The sequence below is a fragment of the Dunckerocampus dactyliophorus genome, chromosome 13, assembly GCF_027744805.1.
Source record: "Dunckerocampus dactyliophorus isolate RoL2022-P2 chromosome 13, RoL_Ddac_1.1, whole genome shotgun sequence".
In the NCBI taxonomy this organism is placed as follows: Eukaryota; Metazoa; Chordata; class Actinopteri; order Syngnathiformes; family Syngnathidae; genus Dunckerocampus; species Dunckerocampus dactyliophorus.
Window position 1 is genome coordinate 20,412,928 of NC_072831.1, and position 23,404 is coordinate 20,436,331.

The 23,404-nt window shown below is 40.5% G+C and overlaps 1 protein-coding gene across 2 annotated transcripts; it reads left to right on the top strand.

Moving 5' to 3' along the window:
• Positions 1 to 5,615: 5,615 nt before the first annotated feature.
• LOC129192614 (F-box only protein 33) lies at positions 5,616 to 22,999 on the top strand. 2 transcript variants are annotated; one of them, XM_054796798.1, is made up of 7 exons: positions 5,616 to 6,376; positions 12,259 to 12,369; positions 13,830 to 13,990; positions 14,122 to 14,330; positions 14,436 to 14,733; positions 16,019 to 16,276; positions 22,026 to 22,999. In XM_054796798.1, the coding sequence occupies exons 1-7, from the start codon at positions 5,946 to 5,948 to the stop codon at positions 22,148 to 22,150; spliced, it is 1,593 nt and encodes a 530-aa protein (XP_054652773.1). In that variant the 5' UTR covers positions 5,616 to 5,945; the 3' UTR covers positions 22,151 to 22,999. The 2 variants fall into 2 exon arrangements, with proteins under 2 accessions (XP_054652773.1, XP_054652772.1); XM_054796797.1 differs by lacking the exon at positions 22,026 to 22,999 and having other exon boundaries at positions 5,621 to 6,376; positions 16,019 to 16,989.
• Positions 23,000 to 23,404: the final 405 nt, after the last annotated feature.

Consider the following 23,404-nt stretch of genomic DNA (forward strand, 5'->3'; position numbering starts at 1 on the left):
TAGAGCCTGGGCTCAAGGCTGCTGAGGTTGAGGATAAGTGTGTGTATGGGGAGGGGTGCATGAACAATGAGTCCTCAACCACCAGGAGGATGACTGTGGTGTTTTGCTTTCTCCCAAAAAGTGTCATAAAAACTTTCCTTAATTGGTGCTCCATAAAATTAGCATCTCCAAACTGATTTGATTTCCTCTCCCCTTAGCCACAATTGTCTGCCCGTGAACCCATCCCTGTCATTCACTTTCAGTCCTTTCACAATTTTATTGGGCATCACTGAAAGAGGAAACTCATGTAAGATTGTGCCCTTTGACCTCCATGTCTCCACCTCCCATTTGCGTTAACAAAGTTAACCACTTGAAACAATTGCCTTCTGCTCTTCCACTGCCAACGGAACAGGCGATAAACAGTTGAATCACACTTCAGTGATGAGTGTTAATATTAGTGTAGGCGCTGTAGTACACGTCCTTACTTTACGACAATACTAATGCTCAGCTTTGATTGAGACCATCGGAAAAATGTAAATATTCAATACTATGTTCTGAATGTACCGTAGTTTGCGGTGATATGGAGGTGCATTGCATCTCTGTGTTGTTGCTCTCCTTCTAGTATAGAAATATGAACAACAGACCTACACAATGTGCTTCCTCTAAGTCTAGTAGAGATGCTCTGATCAGGATTTTATGCTGTCGATTATCCATGAGTGAGATCAGCCGATACCGACACCAATCACATGGATTAACTGTACATTTTTCAATTTACTTAGGTTGAGTGCTGTTGGCCAGGGCTGACGTTAGACAATTCCAAGGGCCCCTGGCAAATAGGCAATTATTTAACAAACTTTTGGGCAGATCTTTTTCTTTTTTTTTTGCTTTTATTTGTGTGAATTTGTGTGAATTTTTGTACTATTTGACACAAACCGGAATTTAATTTGATGCATGTTTTGGAGTACGTAATACGAATACATGGGAAATAAATTGTTCAAAGACTGTGTTTCCTCTACGCTGTCATACAATACAAGCACTTTTCAAAGTGAAAAAAAAACAAACAAATTGATCAAATCAATTGATTTTATCATTTTGTGTAACACAACTTCATTAAGTCAATGGACATGCATTTTACTGTGTCATTTCCATCAAGATGAAATAATACAAATGTATTTAGCTTAAAATTTGGCTATTGGATGATTTTTGTGGTCTCATTTTACCTGACCTGAATGCCAGGCAGCAGTGGGAGGGACATAAGAGCTTGTTAGGGAGGGGGCCCATCATTGATATACGCATATCACGGGGAAAGTGAGGGTTAAAAAGCGGGAACGTACTTGCACATTGTGATGCAAAGGGCACGGGAGGGTTAAACCAGGTTCTACTCGGCCCCTTGACCCAGGAAGTCTTTGAAGCTGTAGCCTTCAGGACGTGTGGGCCCCTAAGGGAGCTCAGTGTGGCGCAGCCCTGGGACTGGACTACTACCACACAGTCAGCGGGATTTGGAGACATGCCTTTTGTCCTTTAAGAAAATGTACGTGGCTTTGGGTGGGGCTAGGGGAAAGGCTACATGTGAGGAGCATGGGGAGTCAGGATTAAGATCAAAACAAACAGACGGGGGAGACATCATCTCACTTTCTCAGCAACTGGTGAAGTAGCTGATTACATGATGCATGTGACTTGTTTTAATAGGCTGCTCATGTCAAATAAATATAGACTGCTATTAATCTTTAAAGGAATAAAGTCATTTTCATCCCAATGAATACAAAATACAATTCCGAGAGAGGTCCTATAAGTGAACGCAACAGACTCAATATAAATGTTCAAGCTTAACAGAGCTGGATAACACAACGTCTAAAAACGTATGTTGTACAAAATAGTAAGGAAAAAACAGCACACAGTGACGCCACTTCTTTATTGGCACGAAGGGGGCAGGGACACATTCAGAATTATGGATCGATAAAAAAGATTTGCTAGAATGTGTTTTTCATAGTTAAATCCAAGCAAAACTAATTATATTCACTAAGGGTGTCAGAAAACCTTGTGTCACAAGATCCTACAAGATTAAACGTGATTTGTAATGTTTGATAGCAAATGCTGACTGGATGTAATGCATGAACTGTGTATAAACGCAGCTACGTAGCTCTTTTGAATGACATACTTCTCAGGTTATGTATAGAGGAATATTGAGGAATTATGTGTAATTGCCATATTGAATTGAATTGTAAATTATTGAATGATATCAACTATTTTGATTACCCGTAAACTTTGAAACTGTGAAATACTAATCAGTAGTAGTGTTTTTTTTTGGTTAAATTTCATTTTAGTTTCAAAGTTTACCAGTCAGATTTTAGATATGTTATGTTTTATGGTCAGAGGTCAATCATTTTGACGTGTAACTTGCATGCTGAAAAAGTGTGTGCACACCTGATATACATGCATAATGTACATAAATACTCATATTTATGAATATGTATCTATTTTTATAGTAGAAAGTAGCGCTCTGAGACTTGGTCATTTAAAAAGTAGCACGAGAAGATGTGCCTGGATTATGTATACCGGTATTTATAGGGGTAAATGCGCCCTCTAGTGTCGCCATTTGACTCAGTGCAAGCACCAGAGGAGTGTGCACTATGGCGCCTTATACTGTACTGTAAATTAAAGTTGACAATAACACTTTTTTATTTGTTGACTGTGCATATTTATATTCTAGATTTAATTTCAAACATGAAAAGATACACATCCTCCGTTTAACCTGAATAATTCCACTTTTTCATCTGTAAAGCGCTCATTTCCCACCCGACAGTCAATACTATAGCACCCATGCTTGTCCGCTGCCATAGGCTCCGACACTAACTGATGAGAGGTGTGTCTGACTCGTTGGTTTCCACTCGTCCCGTGAATAAAGTGCAGTGAAGATGGCTAATGAGGCACATTTGTTTGTCGAGATGAGAGGCCGACATGTGCTAATATACAGTATACTGTACATATATATATATATATATATATATATATATATATATATATATATATATATATATTGTAATGCCCCTGGTTGTGGGGAAGTAGAAACTCACGTCGCCGATGCACTTCAATGCTTCAGTGATTTATTAAGAGCAGAACACTGCAGCAATGCACATTCACACAAGGGCTGCTGTAGGCCACGACCCATGCCAAAATCCACACTCTTCCAACTCCCCTTAATATGGCTTTAACACTCAGCTAGTACTCAGCCTAGCTCTCTTGCACGTGACGTCACACGTCACTTCCTAAGCCCCGCCTTTTAAAGGCCCAGACACACAAGTCATATAAATTGGAGTGTTGCATAAGTTAAATGTTTCAGAGTTAATTTCAACTCTGAAAATGTGATTTTAACACACTCTCATCTAAGTGGTTGTCAGTGTTGGAGTGATTTGACAGAGTTGTCTGTATTTGGCGTTACTTGAACTCTGCAGAGTTTGTTTTCAAATTTAGCCCCGCCCAGCTGCCCGGGCATCTTTTTGGTTGGAGTTGCAGTGAGAGTCTCCAGACTTCCTCCTGTTTTTCAGTGCTACAAAGTAAGTATAATTAACTCAAACTTGCTGAATTACTTAAAAACAACTGGTGTGTGAAATGTGAAATTGAACAACTATAATGGAAATATGGTACACAGACCCTTTGTTTTTGCCTGCACTCAACAGCACAAAACAACAAATGAAGTTGTAATTTTGGGGAAATTAACAAAAAAGTAACAATGTTACAAGAATAAAGTCAAAATATTATGGGAATAAAGTTAGAATTACGAGAAGAAAGAAGAAAATAGTTGAAGAAAATAGTTGAAAAAATAAAGATAAAAAAAAACAAATGAAAAAAACAGCTTTAATTTTATGAGAATAAAGTCAAAATATTATGACAAAAATGTTGTATTCTTTTAATTAAATTGAATTTATTATCATTTACATGAATAAGCTTGTATGGGAAACAAAGAGCAAAGACGTTCATACTAATAATATGCTTTTTCACCTCTATCACAAAGCTGAGATGCAGTTTTTTCTTGAAATATATCTAACTTCTTAGCATATCTACACGTGTTGGTTTACAAAATACCAAAGGCCCTTGCATCCTTTCCTTTTTCAGTATGTGGAAAAAGTTTGGACACCCCTGGTCCAAACTTATATATAAGGGCATAAAGTCTGAATTCAACACTTACAATAAAAAAACTACTGAGAGTTGAAGCTATTATTCTTTGACCCTTTGTGAGCTATTCAAAATCACCTAGCGAGCTAGGAGACCCCTGTCGTAGTATCACCATCATAAGGCTGGATACACTATATGTTTATGTTCACTAAACAAATACACATAAATAGTGTTTTGAGGACAAGACATAATTAGTATAATGACAGCAACAGAACAAAATTGTGCAGCATACATACCCCGTGAACGTGATGTCATCTTTGCTGTGGTACAAAAACAAGCTCCGAACTAACCGCACTGTTTGTTTTAAAAAACAAAATGCCACTGTTGTAAAAAGTCACATTTGGAGTCCGAAGACGAGAAGCTAGGCGGCTAATTCTAACTAGCTATCTAGCTAGCTGGCGCCGGTGACAGCTAAGTAAAGCATGTAAAAAAAACATGCAAGAAAAGTTGAACACCAATAGCTTTGACAAGGGTGTGATCAAACACACTGGCATCGATTGGCGTAGCCTGTGTCAAGCTGTCAAACTGAAACCATTGAGGTTTTACAGACTAGTGTTGATTCTCACAGCAATACGGGACCAAGTGTGTCCTTTGCAGGCTCAGTACGGGTATTGGCAACCCTACATGACACAGCACACACGCACATTCATGTCATGCTTGTGTTGTCATGACGTGAATTGTCATGTCGCCAGTGCACGGCTATGCGGCTTTTGAAAGGCATTCATTGGCATATTCCCATCACAAATCGGCCGATACTAATCGGTGGCCGATCGATCAGAGCATCCCTAGTATACAGTATATATATATATATATCATATACAATATACTGTATACACTACTCACAAAAAGTTAGGGATATGAACAACTGTTATGTTAGAGAACAGCATGCTGGACTTGCATTCAAAATTACAGAAGCGCAAATTGAGTTCACCTGTAAAGGTTATACAGTAGTATATTTTAATTTACTTTTAGTTTATTTTAGTTTACACATATATAATATACATATATACATATATACATATAATATACATATATTATATACACATATATATGTGTGTGTGTGTGTGTGTGTGCATATATATGTATGCATATGTGTATATATATATATACACAAACACACACACATACGATATAACAAGATGTCTATTAAAATAATTTAATACACTGGGGGGGGTTACGCAGTTTTAAGGAAATGTGTGCTATAATTGAAATGCTCCTGCTTGCTTTGGAGGTGGCTGATGAAGAGAAGGGGGTGTGTCTGACAATGAATCATCCATCCATACGTCCATTTTCAGTACCGATTGTCCACGCTAGGGTCGCGGGTATGCTGGAGCGTAAGAGAATGAATCAGCGCCAACAACATAAAAATCAGAGCTTTTCCAACAGGGAAACACCGCCCCCCGCGGTAGAAATGAGTATGGCAAAAATAAGAGCACACAGGGAGAATCCATTCAACGTGCAACTGACGTGCATATACAGACTGCTAGCACCGCTGTTCACAGAACTCAACAACTCGATGTGTTTGGTGAAAATAGTACTACTAATATTACCTCAAACCTGCATATGGAGTTTTGTCCATGTTGCATTGTATGTTGTTGACATGATCTCCCCCTGCAGCGACAGGAATTGGTGCGGTCCAATAGTATTGGAGGTAAAACTGGGAAGCGGTTTGTTTTCAGCAAGGGAAGGAACAGTGCTGATGGTCTCAGCTGCGATATAGGATTTTAACCACTTTAGGGGGCTGTGGCTGTTAAACGTTTAATTGCTTCGACAAAACTGTTTCGTAGCTCGCCATGGCTCTGTGCGGTGGTGTCGGAGTCATGGCTCTACCAAGCGAGCTAATCGTCCATATATTCTCTTTTCTGTCGGACCGAGACAAGCTCCGGGCCTCGGCCGTTTGTTCGCGATGGCGGGAGTGTCTGTTCTATCCAGCCCTGTGGACAGAACTCAAACTACGAATAGGTGGTGGAGGCTCCAGCTCTGAGGAGACGCTGAGGTTGGAGTTCCTCATGCGGAAGTTCGGCGCTTTCGTGCGGGAGCTGCAACTGGAACTCGCTCCCACGGAAGTCAGCCTCCGTTCCCTCAACAACGAGCCGTCGTCCACCAGAGTCGACCTGCCTCCCGGTCCTGGCAACGACCAGCAACTCTCCAAGCGATGGAGAGACGCCGTGAGTGCCTACTTGGACCAGGTGTTGTGTGTGTTCGCCAGCATCAGCAACAACAGGTGACTTTAGTCCTCGGTTCAATTTAAAGTGACTATTAGTGTTTTACTTGTGACCAGTTTGAAATATATGTTCCATTATTTCCGGAATATATTATACTTGAGCCGTGTTTTGTGCGTAGCCTTAACCTAGCAGCAGCTAGCTGCGCTAGCATACGCAAAGTGACATTAGGATTACGTAACACGATCACGTCTCTTCAGATGGCAAACCAGCTATTTTATCGCACCGACGTTATTTGGCCCCCTGTGAATAGAAAGATGTATAGAACGGCTTCCCCAATGCAAACACTGACCAAACAAGAATACTGCTTTGTGTTTAGTGCATTATGTTCCGTGAGGCCTCCGATAGAATTCAACTGGAGAGGCCACTAGAGGTGGGGAGGGTGATCCAACTACCGATATTATGAATACCATGATAGTATCGCTATCGAATCGATACGAGCGTGATGAGTTCTATATTTTCATTTCTCTTCCATGTTAATTTGTTATGTTATTTAAATATAAGTTTATATTGTTTTCTAAAGTGAAGGAATCAGCCATTGGACACAATAGTGTAAAAATATTTTTGCACAATTTAATTTATTTTGCTCAAACAATTGATAGTTGATGCTATATCAATGGTGCCCATTACGGTGATCGCGAGGGTATTGCTGGTCGCGTCTCACTACATCATAACCGTCACTTCGTAGATGTCATATGACATCAACATCAGTCAGCTGACATGAAGCCCCCTCCTGATTCGCTCGTGTGCTGCAGCGGCATAAAAAAAAGTGGAGAACAGATTTCGGCAGCCACACAGTGATATTGCAATTGTCATCTTTATTATTTCAATTACGGATAAACTAAATCAGCGGTAAAATGCTTAAATGTATAACTAAAGTTATCAGTTCACTTGTAGCGCCTAGTTATGTGGGGGAAAAGGTCAGTTGTTTCAAGGCCGCGCTTCACGTCATGAAATGTGTTTTCTCCAAGTTCGTTTGTTAAACTACTATTTCACGATGAATTGGGAAATGTGCCCATTGCTCAACGCTTTCCAATATGTTGCCTTGACTGCGGCTGCATTGTCTTTTGCATAATCCTTTCCATTTCTCGTATACAGTATCTGTGATGTTGTATAGCAAATGCTAACTGGACGTAATACATGAGGAACGCTACGTAGCTATTTTCACTGACATATTACTCCGTTTTTGTACATAACTATTGAGGAATTATATGTAATTACCTTTATTGCCACATTGATTTGAATTGTGAATTATTTCTGAATGACATCAACTTTGATGACCTGTCAACTTTGGCCGTGAATGTGAATGCTAATGATGAGTATTTAGTTAGTAGTTGCAAAGTTTACCTGTTAAATTTTATATATGCTATATGTTTTATAGTAAGAAGTAGATCATTTTGATTGTGTGCACCCCTGATCTACATGTACAATATACATAAATACTCACAAATATAAATAAAATAAATATATATATATTCTCTATGTTTCTACTGTAGTAGGAGGTAGATCTTTGGGAGAAAGTAGTCCACAGGCTGAAAAAGTGTGAGCAGTGAGCACACCTGTGCGATATAGATACATGTATAGACTATTATTTACATATTGACCACAATTAGTTTGAATTACAAATATCTATCAAATATCATTAAAAAAAAAAACATTTCACTGCACTTTATTTTGAAAATCAAGCACCGGAATCACCTTTTGGCACTTGACAGATAAGGAGTGGAAGAAAAGGCAGAGAGAAAGGCATTTCAAGTTAATTAATGCATTTGTTGTTCAAAGCTTTGAAAACTACGACAATAAATTGAAATATTTAAAAATAAATTCCTGCCATAGCGACGCAGCAGCCCACCACCGCAGCTTCAAAAAATCCTAGGAGAAACCCCGTAATGTCATTATAATTTAACGTGTATATATTGTTAAATTGTTTACAAATACGTTTGTTGATAAAAATACTATTCCTTTGCCTAAAATGTTTGTCCTGTATTTTATTCGGATTCACAAACTAATCATGATCAACAAATAAAAAGCATTAATCACAAAATTGTTCAATGCTCTTGAAAAATGTCCAAGTAAAAAGTATCGGTATTGGGGATACTGGGCCTATATTATTTTGGTATCGGATCGATACCAACATTTGCAGTATCCCACATCTCTGGTGGCCATGGAAAGCTTTGTTGGCATGACTTGCTGAAATCAGCAATGACCGTACAACCACAAACTACAAACAAGTGTGTGTGCATGTTTAGCTGCGCTTTTGGCAAAACGTGTTTCATGCAGATCTGTAAATTTAAAAAAGCATGCTGTTTGCATGAAGTCTTCTCCCACTTGCCTAGGTTGCAGGTTGGGGTATATGGCGAAGCGAGTTGAATGGGTTAGCGAGCTGTGTTGAGTTGAAAGCTGAACTTACGTGTTCAGCGCAGGTAGCTCTCTTTTAAAGCAGCTCTATCACCATGGTAACTTAGGATAAACTCATAACCTGGTCGGGTTATGTCCACGCTTTTCGCTTCCAATCAGCTATGAAAGTGCCACTGTTGAACTAATTCTTAGATGGCCTCGCCATTTATTGAGAACCCATGTGGTTCCCGAGGGGACATGGAGAAAAAAAATTGGGGGGGAAAAAGAGCATTCCCCGATGATATTATCCATCTATAAGCGAGATAGATTTTCAGACGAGGGAATGCGGCAGATATGCTCAGACGAGCACCAGGAATAAAATGCACTATGAAATATTAATAATTAGGCCAATATAAGCAGAACTTCATGGCAATCCTTGTGGGTACTCACGTCAACACTGCTATCTAGTGGTCACAACGAGATACAACAAGAAGACGCACTGCAAAGATTTAAAAAAAAAAAAAAAAAAAAAGACAGAATCATAAATCAGTGTTAACTTACCCATTACATGCTTAGCATTATTCTATCTGCGGTCCTTCCTCGCTCTCTTGATGGCGACAGTTTTGCTTTTAGCAGTCATAATCTTTTGGAACTCCTGGTAACGCTCCATAATAATTACGTACAATTTTTTTGTAAAATACGATGGCTGGTATCGCATCACTTTTCAGCGGAAGTAGAACAATGTGATGTCAAACGCCCCCTTTCATGTGATGAACGCACACTTAGCACAAAGCCGAAAACCGGACTTGACAAAGTAAGCCGATCGCGGGACCAATTAAGTTTGCCATTTGCCAATGTTATGTTTTGTCGAGTTGCATCTTGAGCACAAAGCCTGGGTTTGTTGAGCCACTTTGGCAGTATACCCCCTAACTTTCTATCTCATGTTCCTGTCACTTTACCCCACACAAGGGCTGTGATTTTCAGGACTAATTTGAAATGCAGACCCATCAGGCTGCAGCAGGACGTATGTTGATGGGACCATTGTGCGATGATTAGGCTTGAGATAGCTACTGTTTGTATGAGTGATCAGTGATTTTCTGCATTTATAGAGATAGAATTGTTTGTGGTTATGAACATGTATATTTTGAAATTCTCTAACACCGAATATAAATATCTGTCAACTTGTCAGGAATTCACAACATGGTAAAAGTGAATGGCATACTCATAAAGTGTGTGTGCCCGTGCGCGCCTGCTCTGTGCCATGCTCAAGCATGATATATTTCCTTGGCCCCAGCGCAGTTGGTAGTTGTGCGCCTTGACCCCCACCACATTTTATGCTGTGCGAGTGCCCAGCCCGAATGTGTTGTGATCGTTTCTCTCACAATTGATTAAAGACCACATGCTTGAAAGAAACCATCATATTGACTGGAAACGACCATACAATGCCAAGTATGGATCATACAAAGTGTGATTTTTGCTGTAACCATGGTCAGAGGTTATATACCGGTAAGCTGTTAATGCTGGCATTTGTTTCTTACAGAAATGTCTTGACAGTTTTCACCGCTGGCCTCAGTGGCCTTCACATAGTGTAGTGATGCCTTAATGTACAGTAGTAGCAAGTGGATTGTAGCCATTATAGCAGTGATTCCCAGCCAGGGGTACGCATACCCGTAGTGGTACGCGAGCAAATTGCAGGGGGTAGGTGGCAACATTTCATTTCCAAGCTCAGTAAATATTCTCAGTCATTTCATATTAAGCAATACAATAAAATGGAATGTGTGCCGTACAACTAGTTTCCCCAGGGAAACAATAACCTGTGGCACAGCTACGCCAAAATTTTAACAGTTGTTACATTCTACTTTTGGAGAATTATCAACATGTGTGAGTCAGAGGGTACTCATGGTATTACAAAAAGGCTCTGGGGGGTACACAAGACAAAACACTGCATTAGAGGGTAATCAATCTGGCCAAAAGTTGACCAATTTTTGTTACTTTGTTGTTTTAATCAAGTTTGCATTTTTGTTTCAATTCTGTCTTTTCTAAACTGGACTCACAAGACTTTGTCATTGCTCTGAGACGTATACAACTCTTAAAGGGCCGGTTCAGTGAAATATCTATCATGATTCTCATCTGGTCTTACTCTTTTCCAATAACTACTCAAGTTGGGTGACCGATGTGATGCTACTATTAACACTTATTGTTAGGGATGTCCTGATTCACATTTATTGGCTTCCGAGCCGATTTTTAATTACGATCCGTCTTACAAAGGTTTGTTACAAACTCGAATTTGTGGTTTTGAATATGGTTATGAAAATAGCTCTTCAAAGCATTAAAAATAATGCAACCAAAGCACTGCTGAATTAACTTTTTTATTACATAGCATGACCAAGAAATATTGTTTGGCTTTTGTAACAAACTCTGAGTCCATCCAATAAAAGATTAAAAAAAAAAGAAAAAAAATGGGCGTGCAAAATAATTTTAGGGTAGGACTAATCATTTGACATGGTTATAGATTAATTTGTGGTGTGATGCACTACATTCTGCTAAACTAAGCTAACCCCGCTGGCTTCCATTCATGCTTCCAGAGGAGTTTCCAAGGTTTTTCGCCGCCGTTTCAACATGTTTAGCAGTGTTTGTGATGAGAATCCGCCACGTTTGCGCGTTTTCTTCTTCTTGCGGGTGGCGGGAGTTCAGTGGCAACCAGCTTTGAGGGTGGGTGTGGCCCACAGTTCCGAACATTATACGGCAACCGGATCGGCCCGATCTCATGGAGGAAGCTGATATTACCCGATCTTCAAAATACAGAGGCCCGGCAGCCCATCCCGATCCTGAAGATCGGATTGGGACATCCCTACTCATTGTTCACTAATAAAGTGCAGGTAGTTTGGTCTTAGAAAGGAATGATAGGGTCTGATCGATTAATCAGCCAGTAATAGATTAGAGAATAGATGTTTACTAATAAAATTGCACTTTTTGCACTATAACCTACCTTACTTAGATTGGCAATGAAAAGAAGAACTCTGGTACTGAGGGAGCATGTAAAAGTAAATGTCTTCATGGAGACTTTGACTAGACTATGTATAATTAACCTTCAAAAGCAGGTATTTCATTTTTTTTTGTTGTTTTTTTTTAAGTAGTAGTAGTAGTAGTACTTTATTAATCCCACAGCAGGGAAATTCATCTGTTACAGCAGCAAGCAAGATACACAAGTATGTACACAAGTAAAGAATGCATAGTCATTGACAATGCATGCAATGCATAGACATAGTGAATAAAAAATGGTTCAGGTGTTGTAGAGCCTGATAGCGGTCGGTATGAAGGACCTGCGGAACCTCTCCTTCTTACACCGTGGGTGTAACAGTCTGCTGCTGAAGGAGGAGAAGGAGCTTAATCGGCTGATATATTGTTTATTGGAATTTTTTATTGCCTAATATCGGAATTGGCATCAGCCCCAGCAGATCCAAATCAGTCAGGCCCTAATTATGTCGTATACTGATGTTTTGCAATGACCAAACTTTTTGTTCCTCTTTCTCGCTGTTGCTCTCAGGAACCTGCAGAAGTTGAGTCTGTATGGTGACACCTGTGCTCTCCAACAGGAGGGACTCCTGGACAGTTCCAACCTGCATCACATTCATCAGGGCCACAAGAAAATCAACGAGTAAGCCCAAAAAGACTTTATGATCCAAAGCCAATCTTGCTTTCAAAACCTGTATATGAGATGTTGAAGTTTGAAGGACAAATCAATAACCCCTTTTCCAAGGGGAGTGCTATATTTTTATATATGTAAAGAGCAGCTGAAGTGCAGGTAAGTAACATGCAAAGCAAGAGTCCCGCTGAACTGGACTCTTGCTTTGCATAAAGAATACATGTCATTGTTCAGTTCATAGCGACAACACAAACACATCAGGTTGATTAAACTTGAGCGTCAGCCTGTTGACCAGTAAGCATTAGCCTTAGGTTAACTTGTCTTTTGGCTAACATAGCAAATAGTGCGCTGCTGACTTTTTTTTTTTTTTGCTGCAGCAGCACCAGCTGGAGAGCAGCTAAATAAATGCATTAAAGATGTTTTCATGCGCCACTAAACTACAACAAAGTATCAGAACTAGAAGAAGGATAGTGTACTTCATATACCAATAAATAGTAAGGACACTAATTTCTTTCAGGTAATAAAAAAATATAAATGGGACTAGTATTTGAAGTATTTCAAAATAATTTCAAAACGTGTTTTGAGTGAATTTTTATCTTCTTTTTTTGTTATCCTCTTAATGAGCAACCTGTGTTAACAGGACAAAACTGTCAGCGCCTCACCAGCCATGAACCTCCCTGCACATCACTGCTCTGCAAATATGCTCAAAAGAGTCCTCCATCTATGTGTCGTAGCTTCTCTTATTATGCTCTTGCTCCATTTGAAGGACGGATCAGATGAGCTTGTAAAAATGAAATGAACATGTTTGCGGCCACACATTAGCTTAAATCCGGCAAATAAACACAAATGCTTCAAGTCTTCCTCCAATCAGCATTCTTCAGCACTCAGCACGCCCCTCAAAAGTTACCGGGCTTCTAAAAAAAAACTCCCTCATCAAAACGAGATATGTTTTGTGGGAAAGTTTGGTCTCTGGGGTAACATTTTCTTTAATCGGGTAATTGTGGTGGACATGCAGTGAGGTTTTTTAAAGGTAAAAGAGAAAAATTCCTGTACTGGGAAAGAGGCAAAAGTAGTTCTGTCTCAAATCCTCCCCCTCTAAATGAAACTCAAGGACAGTTACTGAGAGATTCATATGCCAACAAAGTATCTATTTGGCTCACAGAAGCTGCTGTTGTCTGGGTCTGCACACACTGACCTTGGAAAGGAGATCATTTTCCAAGTTCATTCCTGCCCTTCAGACAATGCTTAAAATCCCTGTCTTATTACTTGCTCCTCTGGCACTTACTTACGTACCACAATAAGCTGCTAGCTCTACCTTCTTTTTTCAAGTACATTGGCATGTACAGAGTGGCACTTTTTTTGTTTTTATAAAATGATCTTGTTGTTTTATTACCCTTTTTATGCTTGTTCTTATTTTAATAGCTTTCAACTTGTTCATAGGATCCTTGTCTTGTTTCCATCCCCCTCTGCAGGATCCAGCGGTTGTTCAGAGAGTTGTTGTCGAACAGCAGGCAGCTTCGGTGGTTGTCCTGTAGCTTCATGCTGGGTCTGGTGACTTCCACCTCATTAGCATGCCTGTCCAATCTTTCCTCTGAGACCTTGCAGCACCTCAGCTTACTAGACCACCAGCTTGGTACGTAGGGAGTCAGAAAACATATAATACATCTTGATAAATGTGTTATCTAATTTAAAACAAAAAAAACCCAAGCTAACTTTAGGGGAAAAACATAAAAAATAATCACCTCAACTTTATTTTCCCATCAGGTCCGCTCATCTCACCATCAGAGTTGAATCGTCTTTCATCTCTTCATTCTCTGGCTCTTGATTTCTCTGATCTGACGTCTGAGCTTTGTAGTCTGCTGGCATCACCCCATCGCACTCCGCTGCATCGTCTCTCCCTGCTGCTCAATGGTGCCACTCTGGAGTTCAAATCATTAGAAGGCACAGCCACAGAGGATGATTGGAAAGCACTGGTAAAGCAATAACCCAGCCAGGGATTATCCCTCTTTTTAGTAACAGGATGTGGCTGCTGATTGATAGTATCGTACATATCACTCTAGTTTGTCCATCCCGCCTAGGTACGAGTGAGTACTAACTTGCGAGTGTACATCATGGCCGTGGAGGTCAACAGCTCGGAGCTCCTCAGGGTTCTAAAGCCAAGCCTTCCACTGGAGCGCATCCACCTGGACAGTTACAACACACTGGTGTCCGACGCCACCCTGGAGCTCATCGCCCAGCAATACAACAAAACGCTGACACACTTCCTGTTACTGAGGGATGACCCGGATTTTCCAGACCTCAGTGTCAATCGCAATGAAGATCCATTGGTCCTCTTAGCTTGGAGATGCACTCAGTTGGCTGTGCTGATGATACACGGTAGGTGAGCTGCTTCTTCCAGCAGTTTACATTGCGACCTCTGAAGTCAAACACAATATGTTGTAATTTGTTCAGATTTTAGTGCCGTTTTTTTCCACACAGGAAATTGTAATTGAAAATTGTAATTATAATATTTTTTAAAATAAAATAAAATTTTTTAAATAATTTGGCCACTGTTAAAATACTTCTTATTAAAACATTAAAATACAGCAATCCTTCGCCACTTTGCATTTTGAATTTTGCGGCCTTTCAAAAATATATTAATTCATGCTTTTTTATGATTGAATACAGCCCTTTATTAGTAAAAAAAAAAAAAAATGCATATTTAAGCAAATTGTACAAATCTTGCCTAAATTAGTCATTTTTAAGCATATAAATGAACTAAAATACAGATGTAAGGCATTCAGAAGACTCATTCAAAGATGAAGTGATAATAAATATGTAGTATTCTACACTACTTTAGGCATGCAAGCGCCAGACGTGATGGCCGGAACAGCATGCTGTTATTATAGGTTTGAATGATCTCACAACGGGCACAATAATCCCTAAAACGGGCTACTGTTGCAGCCGTAATCCACGCCAAAATAAAGATCAACTCTGAACTTCTGATGTCACCTCCTGTCCCCCCACTGACCGCATTTACAGCAACACAAACCTTTTAAATGTCTTATTTTCTGTTGTCATGTCAACTATATTGGGTAATATGAGTGTAAAGGAGTGTCTAGAAGGCTGTAATAATGTTAACAACTGTATTTAGAAGGTCGTAAGCAGTTTTTCTCTGCTCTAACTACGAAAATAATCCACTTATAAATAAGGAATCCTACTTTGTGGAAATTCACTTATCACAGTCGGGAACCAATTAACAGCGCTAAATGAGGGATTACTGTACCTACGCTTTAATACAACTGACAAAGGTGTAACAAAAAGGTGATTTGTGCTTATGCACTTCACTTATTAGCTTTCTTTTGTAATTGTTGCACAACTTTGTGAAGCATGAGAACGCTAAAATGCTGAACTGCTGACAAGTGTCAATAAGTGACATCACAACTTTAGATGTGTATTTTTCTCAAATCCTTAATCGTATGACTTTGGCCAGGGTCTTTGGAGGTTCTATTGTAATTTGAATTGTTGCTGGGCTGACGTGTTGTCTATTTACATGTGTAGCAGAAACCATATTTGTCGTTGAATACCTTGAAACAAAATAACGACAGCAATGACACTAAATTGGTAGCAAATAGGTCAATTTTGTGGTTTGACAACCATGTCTGCCCATGTGTCATTCTAGGCTATACAGTGTGGTCCCACAACTTGGTGGCAATCTCCCGGCTGCGTGGCTCCAGTCTGCGTGTCCTGACGGTGTCTGAGGAGAGCATCGACTTTGACCCTGACCAGCCGTTGTATTTGGAAGGTGATCCAGTTCATAACCTGGTGAAAGAGGTCTCGCAGGGTCTTGGCCGAGTGTGGCACCCATGCTTGGATTACAGCCTGGTTTTGACGGAACCCACCCAGCACTTCCATCGTGAGCTGCAAGCCTTTAGTATGGGCATGTAGGCCAGGATGGCCATCATCTAATAGAGCGTGGCCCATGCTGTGCCAAGACCAGGCTAGACCAACCAACTTCACATCAGCCCCCAACACACTGAAGCAAATCCACACCTCTAAAGTAGTTCTTAACCAAAACAAATTATAGAATTTGTTTTCATTTTATGTTTTCTGGTCTTAATGTACAGGAGTTTTAGCACACAACAGAGGTAAAACAATTTTCAAAAGGTGTCTAGTTCTAGTTTCCTGATTAGTTCTATAATGTTTAAACACAGACGTCAAATTTGGAAACCTTTTAGCAGCCACTTAGACATGAAAGGTTGTAGTGCTAAAAGTGGGTCACTCTATTTCCTGTATTTCATGGCTTGGTCTGGTCTGGTCTTGCACAAGGAGCTAGACATTTTTTTGCTCTGCTTATTTATCTCCAGGGCCATTGTATGATGTAACTTTTATTTCCATTTTTTTGGCTCTTTTTTTTCCCTTCTCTCCAATTACCTCCCACCCAATTTGGTGTGTAATTGTATGTTTTCCCTGTGTGGTGTTTCCCTCACCTGTACTGGCTTTGTGTGTATTTAAATACTTAATAATAGAACACAACAGGACAGGCAGGCTGGTTGAATAATGAATCGGTGGGCTTTAGCAGGAAAATGAGCTGCGTGTGTGTGTGGTAGATAAAAGTTTAAGTTTTGAAGGGTTTTTTTTTTTTTTTTTTTTTTTTTTTTTTTTTTTTTTTTTTTACCATGGCTTTGTGTCTGTCTCATTCACTCCAGCAAAAGTTGTTTGTAAGCAGACAGAGATCAATCACTTCCTGGGAAACAACCTTTACTGCTTCTGGTGCTTGGAGAGAGCACCTTGTGCACGTGTCTTTTAGGTTTGAGAACCATGGCAGCAGGGTGGACATTTGAAATGTAAAATTGCTGACTGGGGCTGGCGCTGCTCAGATTGAGGAGTTCTCAGTGCCATGCCTCCTCAGCTTCTTGGCCGCCTTTTACAACTGACAAAGGTGCTTTTCATGGTGAAAATGGTTTTATTGGGGGAAATTGAGCACCTTAATGGTGGAGTTACGCACCACCTCATCAACACTTGTTTGAAACCTTACCAGTTGACTAAACAGGCACCCCTGTCTTCCAGCGGTTGTTCATAGACAAACTAACAAGTTCAGCCCCCTCACAACACCTTTTTCATTTATTATTATTAACTTTTATGAATTTACCTAGCTGTGTCTCCTTCAGGTCAAGACAATTCTGTCCAAACATGACAGCAAGTGAACAATAGTGGGGTTGCGAGTAGAAACTGGATGTTCCTTCCGTATATCATTGCTTTCGAAATCAGTTTTGCTCCAACAGCAGTGTAAACTGATGACGAAGCTTACCTGAGGCGGCAGGAGATACTATACCGAGCGTGGCATGAGGTGCAGTGTCGGTGGGTAGTGACCTGATAAGATGAAGTACAGGGAAAAGAAAACAATGCACTGAATGTAATTTTGCAATGTCTCTTGGCCGTTTCAACTTTTTTTCTAGTATTGTTCAATTATTGCAAAACATTGGCCTTTTTTTGTTGAGGTGGGACAGTAAATAGTTTGGTTTAGGGCTGCGAAAAGGCACCTACGGCACAGTTATAGGACTCATCACCGAGGTGACAAGTTTTTTTTCAGTCTCAGGTACAGCTGTTAACATCCCTTTTGACTGGGACCGTAGTGGTAAATATGTGTGTGGAAATAAGCACGTGATTTGCTGATGCTCTTTTTTTTGTTTTTCCTTTCAAGTTCCTCTTGAGTCACAGTTGCCTTGGAAAACACCTCTTTGTTCTGGAAACGGTTATTGACGGTGCTGGTTATTTTGCCGTCTGATAAACACTCCGCTCGAATGGAGGGTCACTGAACCTAATAATACATTTGTTTTCTAAGAATTAGGTTAATAAATGTGGATGAATGGTACATGTTTTTGTCGCAATTAGATATGGAGTAGGAGTTGCTTTGGAGTGGCTTGCTGGGCCCAGGTCATATCTGAACTGAATGTAGTCGATTTTCAGGGTATTGTGGGTCTTACGCGTGGTCTTGCTGCTTGCCTCTTCCTCAGCCACAGAGGCATCACTGGCTGATCGTACTTGCTGCAATCGGAGCCCTGTGCAAGAACTACCAAGCCAGGCCAATATCGTTGAAAGTTTTTGTACCTGTAATAGCAGAGGTGTTTTTATGAAGGCTTTTTCTGAGCACACGGTAAAACAATTGCAGGCTATTTATCTTCAATCTGTAGATTAGCATAACGTTTCCCTCCCAAATGGCTTCGTCTTGTTTATTGGCGTACCCACCATGGCTCTGCGTTGCACACTATGAAGGTCCATATCAAGGTGTTTTATATGTTTTTGTGGTCCAGCACTTGGCTTGGTCATGGTCGAATTGGTTTCTGCTGATGAGCCTGTGTCTGACAATAGTTTGCTGGATGATGATGGGACCATTTTGTTCTTGGTCCATATCTCAGGATCGGATTGTTGCACTTTGAGTACCAAGAGTTTTTTTTTTTTTTTTTTTTTAAAGGTTGTCTATGACTTCTACATATACACTCACAGCTCCTGCATCCTGAAGATGGGACAGCACAACCAGCAAAACGCATCCTGAGCAAAATATGTATTTTAGATTAGCTTCTTTTTTTTTTTTTTTCTTTTTATATGTGCATGTTAGGTAGGTTGATGTTTGTACACTGACAAGGCATGGGAAATTAAAGCAATATATGATACAAAATATAAATAACATTTTCATTTGACACAGCAAACAAATTTCTAGAAAGAACCACTTTCAAGCAGCGGATTTTTACATTGTCTTTGTCCTTACCGAGATTGGAGCCACAGATTACTCAACTAGCCAATTCATAAACAAGTTTTGTATACGTGACAGCTATTCAGTTCTTTACGTGCTCTTATAGTTACCGTTTAAAGACATGACAGTGGGACAAGCAGCTACTGTATATCTTAACTCGTTCACCACTTAAAACCCCTCTTTGAATAACGTTACCAGCTTCAGAGGATGCCCTCGCGTTTGCATCTGTAAGTGTGTCCAGTAGAAATGATGTGTGTCCGACCAGTACAGCCCGTGTTGCTTTTGTTTGTGTGCATGTAGGGCAGGGAGTTTGCTCATGCTCGTTCAACTTTGCGTGTAATGCAGCAGGAAGAGAAGTCATTTGTTCTCAGGGTACAATCAAGGAGGAGAAGGAGGGAGAGAAACAATAGCTCAGGCCTCTAGTTTGGTCATGAGGCTAGCAGTCACCTGCTCTCCTCCTTCTTTCATGCGTTGCTGCCAAAGACCACAAATGGAGCAAAACGTGTCCACTGAATCTATCTGAAGTGCCCGTTTAGTCGTTTACACTGGCAGCAGGCTGGTCCAGTAGTTTGGCTTCCACACTTCACATTTTGGTCATTTTTCCATTCTGCCTTGTCTTTGTGGCGTTTCCTGCTGCTAGTGAAGGGAAGCTTCTCCCCGTGGGATGCACTTTGCTGGGCCAGTGAATATGTCTGCAGCTCTCGTGTCATGAGATCAGTGTTTGAGGGCGCACTAACCAAAGCAGATGCACTGTATGTGTAAAAATCCTGGAGATGATGAAGAAGTACGGAATGTATGTTATTGTCGGCCATTTAAATCTAGCATGTGTTGACTTAAAAACAGTTGGCAGCATGGTTGCACAACCTGGCCAGATTTGCAAGCACTGTTGTGGAGTCCCATAGTATAAATTCTACCTTCTTTCCACCATGTTTTTTTGAAATTGTGGGTAGCCTCTTCCACTGTGAGTGAGTGAATGTAAAGGTGATGAGAACAACATGGGGAACTTAAACACTTCTTTTGGGACAGTTTGTAGCATCCCAGTGCGGACAAACCTGTGACTAGGGTCAAGCTGGCCAGTATGAGATTAAATGAATCTATTCTAAGCATGCCAGTGAAATTCCTTCACCAGGCTGGCACTGGAAGTTCTCCAGCCTGAAGGCCAGTGTGCCTGATCTGATGTGTTGTGCGGCCTTTGGTCAAATATGTCGGAAGTGTTTAGTACTCTGCTTTTAGAGTTGAAAAGCTGCTCGGGATGTTAGGAACAGGACATTCCACATGGGTGACTCTCAGGCCAACTGACTGACATAACAGCGAACCACACAGTTTAGAGTGTGCATGAAGATAAAGATTTATATACATATATATATATATACACACATATATATTTTTACTTTGAATCAATTGGTGTGTTTGCAGAGATGAGGACGCAGCTCGGCACACCGGAGAACCAGCTGGACTGAGCAGAGTGTCGGTGTGATACCATTTAGGAGTGATTCTTTTTAAGTGTGTAAAGATTTCAAAGATGTGTGTTTTATGCAAAGATTTGAGGGCCTTTTTGAGAAAGCCACCTACTCAGACTGTGCTCGAGCAATGAAGTTGCTTCATATTTAGTGCACATACTTACGGTTTTGGTCATATGCAGAAAGAGTTTCACATACGACCACACAAGGCTGCGTGTAAGGAGGTGGTTGGTTATTCAGGTCACCATTACCAGCAGCCACCTTGCATTGACGTGCGTCAGTTGATGGAACCTGCGCTTTGTAAAATTAGCTCGAGTTTTTTGTTCGTTATGTTTCTGGACTTTAAGAAGACCATCGCAGGGCCAGTATGGTCTGATGGGTGACTAAACCACAGAGCTGGGCTCTCATGTGTTCCATCTCCGACAGTTGGCCTCAATCGTTAAATAAAACTGTCGCTATCGCAGAACTGTAGACAAATTTGGGTTCGTCTTGAGTTTGATTGAATGTGTCTGTTCAAGCACCAATTAGCTAAACCCACTGGCACGGGGACGGGTCTGTGTCGAGTGTGTTCATGTAGTACCAAAGCATCAGTCGAAACAGCCTCAAGAACCACAGACAGACCCGAACAGTTTCATCTCCACTTAGATTGTGACTCAGACGGAGTGCCAGCCCCAAGTGTTATATAATATTGCCTCTCAGGATGTTGCAATGTGTTGGAAACTGGCCTTCAAGTGGAGTAAAATAGTTATTTCAGAGGCAATTTCAAATATTTCCCTTGTTTGTTTGTTTGTTTTTGTTTTTCCCCTTTCATTGCTTTGACTGCAGACTACTACTAGTAAATGCGGGACTCTGACGGAGCTCACATGGGCCTTTTGTTTTCTGTCCCTGGGAAAAACACTGGATGTGCATTGCGCTGGTTAAAGTCAGTGTAGACATATTGTCATCAAAGCCACACCTTGCAAGACATCTGGATGGTTCTCACTTTTTTACAACTATACACGAGGAAACAAGCCAGCCTCTGGTTACTAGATCCCAATGTATGATGTTTTATGATTTTGTGGTGATACGAATGCAATGTTGGACTTGTAGAGAAAACAAGTAGGCCACCAAGTTGCAAATAGAATAACCTGGTCAAAGTGGTGTTCACCATTCAAATGCCAAGTGTAGCGCCTGGCTTTGTCGTGACATCATCATCCAAGGTCGGTGTGGGTCAACTGTCTTTAATGCTATCTCAGTTAGGGTGGCTCACATGTTTCTGGCCAAAGTTCCTGTTTAAGCAGGCAGGCAGGCACGCAGGCCTCACAACTATGCAAGAGGAATGCATCTAATCCACACTCTTTGACTAGTTTTCTTGTGTTTTTGTGTTCCGCACTGTCACACGGTAGAGGCGAGAACAGAATACGATAAGGACTTGCAATGACAATACTCTTGGCCTTATGATGATTTCTGAAATCGTATCGTTTCCTTTTTTTAAGATCTTAAGATTCTGGTCAGTCAGCCCGGCGACAGCAGCGGTGACGGCAGGCTCACTCTTGGTCTCTGTGAGACCGGCTCGATGGCCCCAGTTTTATCGTGGTACGAATGTTGTGCATTTGTTTAAAATCAGGACAATTTGCAATAACAGCAGTCTTACTAGCAGTGCTGACAGCGCCTGGCTGCGTCTCTAGGAAACCATAGAAGAAGAGAGATAGTCTTTATGAATAGTAGATCTATAAACTGTCAGAGTGCATATTTGTAGAAATCTCAACTATTCATGACTGTGGTATATACATAAATACATGTCCAGGTTCAATTTATGAACATGAAGTATGTTATGAAATCACCCGTTCTTTGTACATCCGAAAATTGTGTGTGCGTGTGCGCATCTGATAGTCATGTTCCAGTGTGACTGTGTTGGTTAAGTGTGCACATGATGTAGCTTTTACCTTGTCTTTGATTACTACGGGATCGCATTTGCCCCGAATCACAACAGGACAAGAATTCAGATGTATTAGGTTGCTTTACAAAAAATAGATTTCAAATGTATTTACTTCATCTAAGATACGGTGCAAGATGAAGAACTGGTTCAACACCAGCTAAATCAAACTTACCAGGAAAAACTACTGTCCTTACATATTCGTTCTAAGGCTACTTTTTAGTGAATGCAACTGAAATTATTGTGAACTTTAATTCTAATGATTTTTGGGTTGCCCTCTGCAAGTATTCCTAATGTGGTGTGTGTGTAGAGCCGAGCTCCCAAGCTGACAGGTCCAATATGCTCATTGAGAACAGTATTGATCCACAGCGGTTGTGTTGTGGCAAAAAAAAAAAGGGGGAGGGTTCACACAAACCTCTACAGAAAACATCTCAACAAACATGAGGGGGGGGGGGGAAGCTGCAGAATGTTTTGACTCTTGTGTTGAATGAATGCTTCTTCTTTTAGTCAGTGAATAAAAGCATCAGATATGTATTTTGCTTCTCTTGTCTTTCTTCCTCTGCATCTTCACCTCCAATGTGATATGTGAATATTACATTATATATGATGTATGACCGCATATAATTAGAGGCTTAAAGGTTGAAATTGTGAACTGTCACCAGGAACAGCAGGACTACAAATTAGCCACCAGTCTGTTTCTTGTCAATTTGCGCTAAGTCAGGGGTGCTTGTGTGCAGGCCTGACCAGACGACAAAACATTCGGACACACAAAAACAATCAATACACACTTTTTTTTAAATTACAGATTTTTTTATTTTTTGCTAAATAACTACATTGAATCACACACCCATAGACATGAACTGCATATTATCATATTATTAACCCTTTTGCACATCTCAATCTTCTATGACTCTGTGGTGTACTCAGCCATCTTCTACG